This window comes from Tupaia chinensis, unplaced genomic scaffold (assembly GCF_000334495.1).
Source record: "Tupaia chinensis unplaced genomic scaffold, TupChi_1.0 Scaffold000395_1, whole genome shotgun sequence".
In the NCBI taxonomy this organism is placed as follows: Eukaryota; Metazoa; Chordata; class Mammalia; order Scandentia; family Tupaiidae; genus Tupaia; species Tupaia belangeri.
Genome location: NW_006159897.1, coordinates 2,065,548 through 2,078,742, shown reverse-complemented (window position 1 = coordinate 2,078,742; position 13,195 = coordinate 2,065,548). Strand labels below are relative to the sequence as shown.

The window sequence follows — 13,195 nt, the reverse complement described above, 5'->3', positions numbered from 1 at the left end:
GGTTTGTTTTTTTTGTTGAGAAGTTTTTGCTATAGAGCGTGTGCTCTTGCCAAAAAAAGAGATAGAGAGACAGAAAACGAGAAATCCCCTCCCTTCCCCCCAAAGTGGGAATAGCTACACTGCAATCCCTTCTCTATTCTCCTCTTGGGATCTTGGCACTCATGCACACGCGCCCGGTGTGAGTTTTAGCCACTGGGTCCGGGACTCAAACCATGGTTGACTACATGGGAGTCCAGTGACGTAGCAATCATGCCATCTGCTGGTCCCTGAAAAAGCTTTATTTCTATTGAGAGAAAAAGGAGAACCAGTTACTCTTATTGATCTGATATTCCAAGTCCAGTCTTCATGGTTAATGTCTCTTAATATTATCACTTAAGATACAAATTTTGAGCATGTTTCTTGTATTAGAAAGATAAATAAGTATCATAATTTTGAAGGTACTTTTAACAACATGCAGTGGTATGTGGTGGTAATAGTAGTCTTTGTTTTCATTTGTCAAATCTTTTAGTACTAATTAGTTATTTAAAAAACAAAACAACAACAACAAAAAAAAACTTTAGTAGAAATGTTTTGAGTGCATATAAAATATTTTCATTTTAGGGGCCAGCAGTTAACATAATGGCTATGTTGCTGGACTCCTATGTAGTCGACTGCAGTTCGAGTCCCAGACCCGGTGGCTTAAACTCACACCGGGCACATGTGTGTGCGTGCCCAATATCCCGAGAGGAAAATGGAGGAGAAGGGATTGCAGTGTGGCCATCCCCCCTTGGGGGGTGATTTCTCTCTTTCTGTCTCTCTGTCTCTCTCTGTCTTTCTGGCGAGCACACGCTCCCTGTAGCAAAAAAACTCTCCAAAAAAAGAAAAAAAAATTTTTTTTTCATTTTAAATAGTGTAGAATAACTTACAAATAAATTTATATTTGCATGAGTAATGCTTACCTTAATTGGTAACTTGTAAAAAGAACTATAAATATGAGTTGCACATAGTACATATTAGTAAAATGAGTTTTCCTTTTATAAAAATGTGAAACTAACATTAACTTTGAATTATATCATGTTCAGTATTTTTCCAAAATACATCTATTTATACAGACTTAGTAAAAAAAACACACACACGTGGTGTATTTTAAAATCTCAGTGGAAATAATTCCCCTTCTCTTTTTTTAGGCAACAAGTAACAGAAATCATATTTGTTTTAAAAGCAGTCAGTACTCTCATTGATTCACTTAAGAAAACTCAGCCTGAGAATGGTAAGTGCTTAGAAACTTAGTTATTCTGAATTCATAACGTTTTTATGTTCTATTTCTGATGTACTTTTTATTATTATTAAGTTAATTTTAGTAATGTAAGAACCATTAGACTTTTTTTCTCTAGTTCTCATGACAGTAAACCATGAAGTCCATTAAGATGTCAATTAAATAAAGTTAATTTGTAATGTTTTATCTTTTTCACATTAAACAACAGTTTAGTTGATCTTTTCCCCCCTTTTTTTTAACAATGTTTGTCTAAATTCAGGGAGTTGCATGGACAATTCATATTTCTTGTATTTTTTAATGTAGAAAATCAATGACTTTTGGGGGCTATATGGCAAGGGCTTTCATCTATTGTTTGTACCAATTTAGTTTATAAAGTATATAAATAACTTTCCATTATTTTTATAGTTCTTTTAATTTGTTTTCACTTTTATTACTTATTCCCATCCAATCCATTTTCTACATTATTGCCAGAAATGATATTTCCAAAACACAGCTTTGATCATTTATTTCCCCATCCCCCTCAAAACAAAGCAAAAACTACTTTTCATTTACCACTGCTGGCTAAATTGCAGGACTACATTCTGACTCCGTCCTGTTCGTGTTCATTCCCACTAGCCTGACTGACCCTGCTCTGTCACAAAGCCAAAATTCTCAGTCTTCCCAAACATGCCCAACCTTTTGCCTATTTCATTCTCATGCCTGTATCTACTGAGTTCAGATACCATCCAGCCCACTGGTAAGCTTTGTTTATAATCCCTTAAAGTGAGTGATTTCTCTTTCTATTGAACTCACAGTGCTGTTATGTGTAACTTTGTCCTGAAACAGCCTGATTACATTACAGTATTAGTACACATGACTCACCTTCCCTTATACCGTACGCTTCTTGAGCACTGTTTTGAACGTGGATTGTTTCATTTCAAATCCCCTACAATGTCACTTCTTAAATTGTGGTTTGTTGGACCAACTACTAATCTTTTCTTTTTTTTAAGAATGATTGTTATTTAATTTTATTCATTGTCATTATTTTATTTTGTTTTATTTTTTATTTTATTAAACTTAACCAGAGAGAGACAGAGAGAGAGGGGAAAAGTGAAAAAGCAAGCTGCCAGATCCAGGACTTGAATCACTGCTAGCCATGTGGGAGTCCGGCTGCCTTAACCACCAGGCTACCTGCTGGTCCCCCAACCACTAATATTAAGTGTTTGTTAATAGTCCAGGACCAGATAAAGAGCTGGCACCCAAATGTAAGTGATTGTGTCACTAACCACATTGTATGGTTCAGCTGACCAAAAGACTTTGTTAAAGAAGAGAGCAATATTGACTTTCATTCTGGCAGAGGCTCCTTATTTTACACCAGAGTAACACTCTGAGCAGCATTACTTTTAATATCCAAGAAAAAAGGACTCCCAGCAAGTGATCAATAAATGAGTCACAGGATATTTGTCGGCTATTGTACATATGAGTAAATTATTATTTGTATAGGTAAAGTAAATATATATTTTTCTATTTTCAAAATTCACCCATTAGTACTTTGGCCTAGAAGGGGTGAGTATGATGTTAAATCTTAAAAGGCATTATGCTTACATTTATTCATCTCAACAAGAGGGATTAGATTTCTAAGAAAAAGACTTGAGCATTGTCCTGAATTCATCCCATCATAGTTCAGATTTGTTTTTTGTTTTGTTTTGTTTTTTTTAATGTTCTGGTTGATTTTTCATAAAGGTAAAATCACTTACTGACTTCTTAGAAGCCAGTAATCACATCTTTTTAGACCACAGGATAAAATTTGCTTTTCGAGGAGCCAGCAGATGGCATAATGGCTACGTCGCTGGACTCCCATGTAGTCAGCCGCAATTTGAGTCCCGACCCGCTGGCTTAAACTCATGCTGGGTGTGTGTGCGTGCGTGCCCAAGATCCTGAGAGGAGAATGGAGGAGAAGGGATTGAGGCATGGCCATCCCCCTGGGGGGTGATTTCTCACCTGTCTCTTTGTCTCTCTGGCGAGCACACATGCCCTATAACAAAAACCTCCCCCACCCCCAAAAAAATTGCTTTTTGAAAATGTATTATATGGGGACCAGCAGATGGTGTAGCAGTCATGTCACTGGACTCTCACATAGTTGACCATGGTTCAAGTCCCAGACCCGATGGTTTGAAAGCAATGCTGGGCACTTGTGCCCAAGATCCTGTGAGAAGAATGGAGGAGAAGGGATTGGTGTACCATCCCCCCTCAGAGGTGATTTCTCACTTTCCCTCTCACTGTGTCTGTCTGTCTCTGTTGAGCACACATGCTCTAAGACTAAAAAAAAAAAAAAAAGGTATTATACTTAAGATGCCAGCAGATGGCATGGTGCTTAAGGTGCTAGATCCCACATGGCCAACTCTGCAGTTCAAGTCCTAGACTTGGTGGCTTCAAAAACATGCTGGGCGTGTGTCTGTGCTTTCTCAAAATCCCAAGTGGAAAATAGAGGAGGAGGGATTGCAGCATGGCCATTCTCCCGTCTCTCTCCAGTGAGTGTATATGCTCTGTGGCAAAAATCTTAAAAAAGAGAAGGAGAAGGAGAAAAGGGGGGGGGGAATAAAAGACATAGCAAAATTCTCTTATTTCCATGTTTCTGCTGTAAATATACTCAATATGACCAGTATATTTAAATACATAGAATAATACCTGCATTCTTTTTTATGAGCTTTAGGCAACTGTCACAAATTTAACTAGAATGCATATAAGGAGAGAAAAGGGAAGAAAATCTTATTAACTTGGTTTTGTTTATTTCTGTCATGAAAGACAGAGGTATCCCTGACAGGGTGTTGCTACATGGCATTCTTCCCTCTAGTCTCCCAAACAGCCAGATTGTGGGCACACCCCGTGTGTTCAGGTCTACCTGGGATCTGGTCCTGGGCTTCCCATTTGGCTTGTGCCTTACACAGGGTCACCCTATCACCTGGGCCATTATCTCTGGAATGCAGTCACTTTTTTTAAAAAAGTTATTAGGTCATGGGCTAATAATTATAACTCTAACTAAATGTTAAAAACTGTTAGAGATTCAGCTATTCCTCTTGGGATATGAAGTAACAGTTTAACTGTAACCATAAATGATGATGATGATATTATCGTATTAGATTGACATATTAGAAAGGTATGGTTATCATCATTAAGGAACAGAAGAAAAAAAAGATAACTTAAGAATGCCTGGCCTTCCTAGCCAAAACCTGTCACATTGCACACAGCCAGTTCAAACCTAATTCAGGTTGGCTGTAAGATTTGGAGCCATCATGCCTAGTGTCTTTTTAGAACTTTTGTTATTTGTTTTAGGGTTTTTAGTAGGAGAGGAGGCATTGGTTGGATTTATCTTTTGTTTTAGAGGGATATAGTGTAATGTACGTGCACATGGTTCAAAAATACAAAAAGATATATAGAGAAAAGTTTTTTGTTTGTTGTATTTGTCAGAGGGCACATGCCAGACAGAAGCAGAGAGAAGGAGACAGGGAGAAAACACCCCTAAGTGAGACATGCCTAATTTCTTCTCTTTCATTTCTCTGTCCCATCAGGATCTGTACACACACACACACACACACACACACACGTGCACAGTGTTTCTCAAGCTGCCAGTGACTGGGACTTGAGGCTATATAGTTAGCCATGTGTGATCTGGCTCCCTTAACCACTAGGCTGCAGGGCTGGCCTGGAGGGAATTTTTTTTTTTTTTTTTAATTTTTGCTATAGGGCACATAGCTCACCAGAGAGAGAAAAAGAGGTGGAAGTGCAGAGTGAGAAATTACCCCATAGGGATGATGGCCACACCACAATCCTGTCTCCTCCATTCTCCTATCAGGATTTTGGGCATGCATGTACACACAGGCCCAGTGTTTTCTTTTAAGCCCCCTGGCTTAGGACTTGAACCACCTAGCCAGCCATGTGAGATCCAGCTACCTTAACTACCATAGCCACCCATGTGAGATCCAGCTACCTTAACTACCATGCCATCAGCTGACCTGGGGAAATTTTTTCTCCATTCTGTATTTGTCCAGTTCTTACCTTATCACAGGTAACTGCTTTTGTTAGTTTGTGGATCCTGCTTACAGTTTATTATGTAAATACAGACAGCATATTTCAATACCCATCTCAGTTTTCCACCCAAATAAAGGTGCATAATAGTCCCACATCATTCTTACTGTTCTGAAGCTTTTTTGTTGTTGTTGTTCTCCTTAAAATGGCCTGGAGAGGGCTGGCAGGTGGAGCGGTGGTTAAAGATGCTGGATTCCCACATGTCCAACCACTGTTCAAGTCCTGGATCTGGTGGTTTCCTTTCTCTCTTTCTCTTTTTCTCTCTCTAGGTCTCTCTGATCAAAAATTAAAAAAATAATAACAAATGGAATTAAATAAATAAATAATCCTAAAAAAAAGGAAAAAAGGCCTGGAGATTCTTTCATGTCACTAATTTGGCTTTTTCATTCTTTTTGATAGTTTAATCAGAGTTCAGAGAGAGACAGTGAGGGACAAAGTGAGAAATCATGAAATCACGCCCTAGGGGGAATGGACACATAGCAGTCCCTTCTCCTCCATTATCCTGGGATTTGGGACATGTATGCATACACGCCTGGTGTGATTTTCAAGTTGCCAGTGGAACTCGAACTGTGGTTGGCCATGTGGGAATCCAGCACCTTAAGTACTATGCCACCTGCTGGCCCCTGTGTTGAGTTTCTAAAGGAATATTTTTAAAATTATTTACTTAATTCTGTTTATTATTATTATTATTTATTATTTTTTTTTAACTTGACCAGAGAGAGAGAGAAAGAGTAAGTGAACAAGAAAGCTGCTAGGTCCGGGACTCCAACTGTGGTTGGCCATCTGGGAGCCCAGTGCCTTAATCACCACACCACCTGTTGCCTTCCCCCTTTTCTTAAGAGAGATTTTTGCTATAGGGTATGTGCACTTGCTGGAAAGACAGAGAGAGACAGAGACAGAAAGTGAGTAATCACTCCTCCGGGAGAATGACCACACCACAATCCCTTTTCCCTCCATTCTCTTTTTAGGATCTTGGGCATGCAAAAACACATGCCCCGGGTGAGTTTAAGCTGCCAGGTCTGGGACTTTAACCACAGTCAACTACATGAGAGCCCAGTACTGTAACCATTATGCCATCAACTAGTCCCCTGCCCACCCCTTTGAAAGGACTGTTTTAATTCAGCCTAGCCACAGTGGTGCAGGTAGTAGTGTCGTGCCACATAATGCTCGAACCATATAGGAGGCCCAGGTTCAGATCCTGGGTTGACCTGAACACACCAGGCATGCCTTTCATCTTGGCAGGCTGGAAGGCTTGCAGGCAGGGGGATGGGGAAGTTAGCTTTTAGGTTTGTTTTTTTTTTTTTCTTTTTTGTTCCTGCTAAGCAACAAAATTCTTTTTACAACTGAAATCTGATGTGGATTCCCAATATAGAAAACAGATAAAGCAGAGCAACTCTAGCCCGACATTTCCCACCCACGTCAATGTCTATCAGCCACATTCCCTTTTCCTTCCTTCCCACTCCTGCAAAAGCTCCTGTTTGGGAAAAGAGGGTAAATGAACAGTTTAATATTTTCCAAGATATATACTAAGAGGTGAACTATAGATATTGGATAGAAAAACAGTTTCATTATGAAATGAATTTTGGGAACTCTGAGTTAGGTAAAGTTAAATTTGTTCTGTACAAGGCCTTAATAAACATACATAAATCATTCTCCTCTAAGGAAGAGATATATGCAACATCTGCCAAACTTCCTTTCCATTGAACTTTTACTTCTAAGAAATAAAATGAGGCCCAGGCTTGGTGGCATTGAAATGCAGTGCCAGGATCCACATGGCCAACCATGAGTTCAGACACCCCAGTCCATCTGAAGCACACCAGATGTGCTTGCCCAAGTTCCTGACAAGTTGGAGGACTGGGAAAAGGAGGTCCCAGTGTGACCAGACTCTGTTGCCTGGTACCTATCTTTCTTTCTCTCCCTCTATGTGCCTATGTATGTGCTTTCTCATGACTAAAAAAAAAAAAGTTGAGGAATACTATTAATAGTTTGAGAAACTTGTTCCTTTAATTTATAGTGGAAGAAGTTGAGCTAAAGAAATTAAATGGCTTAATCAGGGACTCCAGTGCTGCCTTATTGCAGAAAAATTGTTAGTCAGTTGACACCCAGAAAACTGGAAAGAAAAGTAGAATCAACATCCTTACATATGCAGTGTTCTATTTTATACTGTATTGTCTTCCAGATTTGCAACTTGTTCTACAGAGTATTAAATATGTATGTATATATAGGTATATACACGTACCCTCTATAGAGTATTAAATATACTAAGTAAAGTCTATGGGGTTTTATTGCATGTTAGGTGCTCAACACTGTGCACAATGGAAGTAGGAAAATGGAAATGTGACACATGATCTAGGAGCATAAGGAGATTATTAAGTATTGAAGTATTACACTTTTGCCCATTCAACAAATAGCACTCATCTATGCCGGTTGTTCATAAACGTGGTGAGGGAGGCAGACATGGTCCCTCCCCAGTAGAACCTACATATAGTGTTGTAAATTAAAGATGAACGAAGAGGATTTGAAATTTAAATCTTTATCAAGGACATTGCTGAAAATATCATCGAAGATACTTGTATTTTAGGCAAACAATTGAATAAAAACTTGATTCGTTCTTAAAACGTTCACTACATTCTCTGACAATCACTGAAATGACAAAGGTTTGGATTATTCATAATTTTTTTTTTAATTCATGAGAGAGCACATGCATGTACACCTGAGAATGAGAGGAACAGAGAGAAAGAGACAGAGAGAGATGAGCACCCTCCATAGGATCTGGTCTCGCTGCAGTCGCCTTCCCTAGCCCATCAAATATTGGGCACTTGCATGTGTACCTGGCATGTTTCAGGCTGACTGGACTGGGGTTTGGAACCATGGTCACCATGTATGCCCTGGCTTTTCTTCCGAATCTTCAGGTTCAGATCATTCTAAATTACTTTGTTAGCTTCTGAAGACTTCATGAATTGAAACAGCATTTAAAATATCCTTTATCCAATTTGTTAGTGTGGATGACTCTGCACATTGACTGCATTTTCCCCCTGTACCTTAGTAAATGTAACAGAAAACCTTCAGAAGATTCAAAAAGACAAGTTACAAATTAGTAGAGTCTCTATATTTCAGAATTTTTGTGGGCTACTTACAGGATTGTGTTTATGTTAATTAGATAGTCTCTACTATTTAAGTCCGCCCTTTTTTGAGGTTGTGTCCTTTTTGCATTACAGTTGATGGAAATACCTGGGCACAAGTAATTGCCTTATACCCAACTTTAGTAGAATGCATCACCTGCTCATCCTCAGAAGTCTGCTCTGCACTTAAAGAGGCACTGGTTCCCTTTAAGGATTTCATGCAACCACCAGCATCCAAAGTTCAAAATGGAGACTCTTGACCAGCTACAACATGTTGGAAAGAAGGCAGATAACCTAGAAAGTGTTTGCTCCTAAGTGAGTCTTTTGTGAGAAGAACATTTCTTACTACAAATAATTCTTGGCAGCTGTTGTTGGCCTCCTTTGAATTGTAATTCCTATGACAAGCTCATCAACAGAGGCTCCTGAATGAGTAACAGTGCAAGCCTTGCATAATTTCAAGTGACGGGAGGGATAGTTAATTCTACAGCATACCTGCTCCGTATCCTCTCTTGGTGATTTAAAAGTGAGCTTCTGTACAGTTTGTGGTGTATGTGTTAATGATGTACTTTTTAAAAAGAAAGAGAAAATATTTCAATTCAGTCAGATTTATTAGGCTGGTGTTTTTGCACCCTTTTTCGAGTACAAAGTTGTACTAAAATTTTATGCAAGATGGTACTGTAACATTCCATATTATCTATAACCAGCCTTTGTAAACAAAGGGAACTTGTGTGTATAATAAATGGTACAGTTCTGTATAAAATAGTTGCATTTATTATTTAAATTTTTAAAATATTGATAATGTTAAATGCTTGAAGCTCTATTTATTATTAATACAATATTGTTTGCTTACATTTTTACTTATAATTTGCCTTCTTATGCAGCAGATAAGTTTACTATATAATCATGCAGATAGCTTCATGCCTATATGTATAATTAGTGACCATTAAACATCAGAAAGGTCTCATGAACACAGCAACAAATAGTTTATGATTTGCTGATTTTGCAACTTTGAAATATAGGTTATAAATTTAATACATTGGGATATATTGTAGCACTATGACTCCATCATACCTCATTTCTTTTAATATCTCTCTAAGCTTTCACTTAAGTCTGTCAGTTTTTATATTTGCTGTCTGGATTTTAAAGACTTTTCATATTTTATATTTCTACTGATTTCTCCCCCTAACATTTGTCACTGTCTTTGGATTATGATTCAGGCAAGATAATTTCAGAATTCCTAAAATTTTGCCTATGAGGATTTGTTCATCTCAGTGCTTCATTTTGTAATGTCTTCTCAAGAAGAAAAATGACTATGCTAACCCACAAATATAGAATGTGTGTGTATTATAAAACAACGAGAAGTGTATTTTTGGAGATAGTCAAGCATTTAAAAGTGCAGTAAACTTGCTGTTATGAAGTAAATACTGATTTTTGTTTCACTTTCATGTGCTACTGAAGAATGCTCTTGATTACGTCAACTTAATTGTTGCTTAGAACACTGACTTTGACTCAGCTCACTATATTTTTCATTTAAAGGAGTATGGTATTATAATATTTTTCTTCTGAGTTAAATTTTCATAATTGTTTATGTGAACACATAAAATGTTTAAAACAATAATTATCATAAGAAATCATAATGGTCTTGGGGTTACATTAGTGTACTGTAAGGCCTGTGATTTTAATAGAATTTCTAAATTTCAGCCTCTCCAGAATCATTATAAAACTCTAATAAGAAGATGGGCTGGCAGGTGGCATGGTGGCTAAGGGTGCCGTACTCCCACATAGCCAAAGGCGGTTTTAGTATCAGACCGGGTGTCTTATTTTCTCAGTTTTCTCTGTCCCTTGCTCTTGTTCTGTCCCTCCCTGGTCAAATTTAAATAAATAAATAAATAAATAAATAAATAAATAAATAAAGTTAAATAAAATGATTCTTTAAAAAAGTTTAGGAAAAAACTGTAAGAAGATACTAGAATTGAATAAGAAATGAGATATAATTTTGAGGCTAATATTATTGTCTAATTATTTAACTTACACTATTATACATAAACATATAGTAAATTCTTTTTTTGAGGAAATTTTTTATTTACATGAATTAATGAATTTCTATTTTATGATTTCACCTAAAATTAAGTAAAAATAGGAAATTTTATAGATTCTGCTTCTAGCCTTTTCCTTAAAGAAAGTTAAAAAAAAATCATCCAAGCTGTGTATCTACTTTATTTTCTATATTTGGGTATGTTAAATTGAAGATTAGAAAACTCTGCATATCATTGACATAGTACTGAAATAGAAAACAAAGGTAATGTATAATTTCAGCAGTGCATTAAAAATATTACCATAAATTTTTATGAAATATGAAGTCTGTTTTTAAAGAAATAAGATCAAATGCAATCAGAATAATTATTCTTCAGTGAAAGTTAAATATGAATCAAAGGTACATGACATACATTTATATAAACTGAATAGTGTGAGCTAATATAATATTAGCTTTCAATACCAGGACCGTGCCCTATAGTTCCAAATATAAATGTGAATGTGTTAATGTCATGCAATGTGATAACCTATGCCAGTCTTAATGTTAAGTAACTGGTCTACCCCTGGTGGTATAATTTGGTAGGGTTTTCTCCCAGTGCATCTCCTGTCTCCTTCTAGGACTCTCTACTAACTGTTCATTCCCTTAATCAGTATTCCTTTAGGCATTTTCTAAAATATCCTGATCCCCACTTGGGATCAGTTAATACATTGCTCTTATCTTAGTATGAATTGGGTTCTTCACTGACTGGAGGAATTGTGCTGTGTGAAATTACTATACCGGGGAATTAAAAAAAAAACAAAACCAAAGCTAAGATCATTTTCTACCACAAGAGTTATAAAGAGTCCTTCACACAGAAGTAATGATGTCCTTTGGGACATATGTTAGAAATACAATGAATTTTAAACCTCACATAATCACTTTTTGTCACTGGCATTATCTTATACAGATTGCTTGACAACAGGCATATGCCAACATTGGAATGATTAATGAAATCCTTTCTGACTATTTTGTCAATTATAAAGGAAACAAGCTGTTAGGTTGCACAAACTACTTTTTTTTAAATTTTATGTAACTTTATTTATTTATTATAATTTGACCAGAGAGGGACAGAGAGAGAGAGCAAGAGAGAATGGAGGGGGTAGGGCATGAGAAAGTAAGCCTCCAGGCCCAGGACTCGAACCATAGTCAACCATGTGGGAGTTCAGCGCCCTTAACCACCACACCACCTGCCGCCCCCACAAATTACTATTTTATTTTTCCATAATGCTGCCACTGCCAAGAAAAGAAAATTACTGTATTGCCTTGTTTGTTATTTCATTATATCTAATTTTTAAGTTTATTGGTTTTACTATATACATTTATAAATACCATTTATTTATTAGGAGCCTATTAGGTGCCAGAAGGGAAAAAAGGCCTTAATCTAGCTTAAAGAAAAAGTGTTTTACTTCCTTTCATTTTTTATTTTATTAGATTAACAACTCATATCTGGGTCAATTTCTCCCTATATGGTTGTTGATTCAGCTCTTGCCACATTCCTTAAATTGTATGTAGGAAGGAAGAGATGGACAATTGAGAGTACTTTGTTCTATGGAATAACATCCACTTAACTCTATAGCTAGTCATAACAACTAGGTCGATTATCCTTTCTCAGTATAACCTTCAGAGTGACTTGTTCCCTGTCACAATTTGGTCCCTGGTCCCAGGTAACCATTCTGCCACAGGGTCAGTTAAGAAACTAAGGATGAATCAGCATGAATTATGGAACAATATTTGAAAACAACTGAAAAGTGTATTCTCTATTAACGAGGTCATTACATTCCTGCCAATGAAAGGCAGTGTTGTTACTATGTAATGACTAGTATATTCTCCCTAAAGGTGGAGTATTTCATATGGGCAACCCAATCTCAAGATACTGCTGTGGGCAAAGTCTTTCTAGCCAAGGCTGAACTCTTTCAGAAATCAACCTGCCTGTGAATGCCCCAGAAATGAACTAGAAGTTTAGAATCCCCTGGACTGGATTGATTCCTGACCCAGAATGTTGTGGATTGCAGGCTTTTAAGAAATAAGTGCCACCAGTACGGGTAAAAGTGGTCTCTGGAAAGGACTGCTGGCAGCCTCATATGTGTCCTGTACTACTTGCTTACTAGGTTTGGCAGTTTGGCAGATCTGGTGATCTTACATAAAGTACCACATTTTACTATATTTAGTATTGCTAATTTGTATGTATCTGCATTATTAGAGTGAATTTTTTTAAAAATTTATTAACCATTCATGAAAAGAATGAGAGTTCTTAAACCACATGGTGTGTTACCAATTTATGTAAAGTACAAAAATAGTTTTTAATACTTCACAAACATTTAGATTAAAATCTGTATGTCTGGAGAGTAGAGTAGTGCTTTCATTTTTTGGAGAGGTTTTTGCCATAGGGCGCGTGTGCTTGCCAGACAGACAGAGAGAGATAGAGAGACAGAAAGTGAGAAATCACCCCCCGGGGGGATGGCCATGCCACAATCCCTTCTCCTCCCTTCTCCTCTGGGGATCTTGGGCACACACGCACATGCACCCGGCATGAGTTTTAAGCCACTGGGTCCAGGACACGAACCACGATCAGCTACATGGGAATCCAGCGACATAGCCATTACGCTAACTGCTGGTCCCAGCAGTGCTTTCATTTTGAATGAAAAGTTTGTAGAGATTGGAACAAAAAGATAATATCGT

General features: G+C 37.3%; 1 protein-coding gene across 3 annotated transcripts in view; it reads left to right on the top strand.

Moving 5' to 3' along the window:
• Nucleotides 1-9,202, top strand: part of MON2 (MON2 regulator of endosome-to-Golgi trafficking) — a 114,287-nt gene extending 105,085 nt beyond the window's left edge. For all 3 annotated transcript variants that reach the window (XM_006154143.3, XM_006154141.3, XM_014590037.2), the window contains 2 exons: nucleotides 1,167-1,249; nucleotides 8,539-9,202. In XM_006154143.3, coding sequence (XP_006154205.1) covers nucleotides 1,167-1,249; nucleotides 8,539-8,702 — 247 coding nt within the window. In that variant the 3' untranslated portion in view covers nucleotides 8,703-9,202. The remainder of the gene's footprint in view (nucleotides 1-1,166; nucleotides 1,250-8,538) is intronic.
• The last annotated feature ends 3,993 nt before the right edge of the window (nucleotides 9,203-13,195 follow it).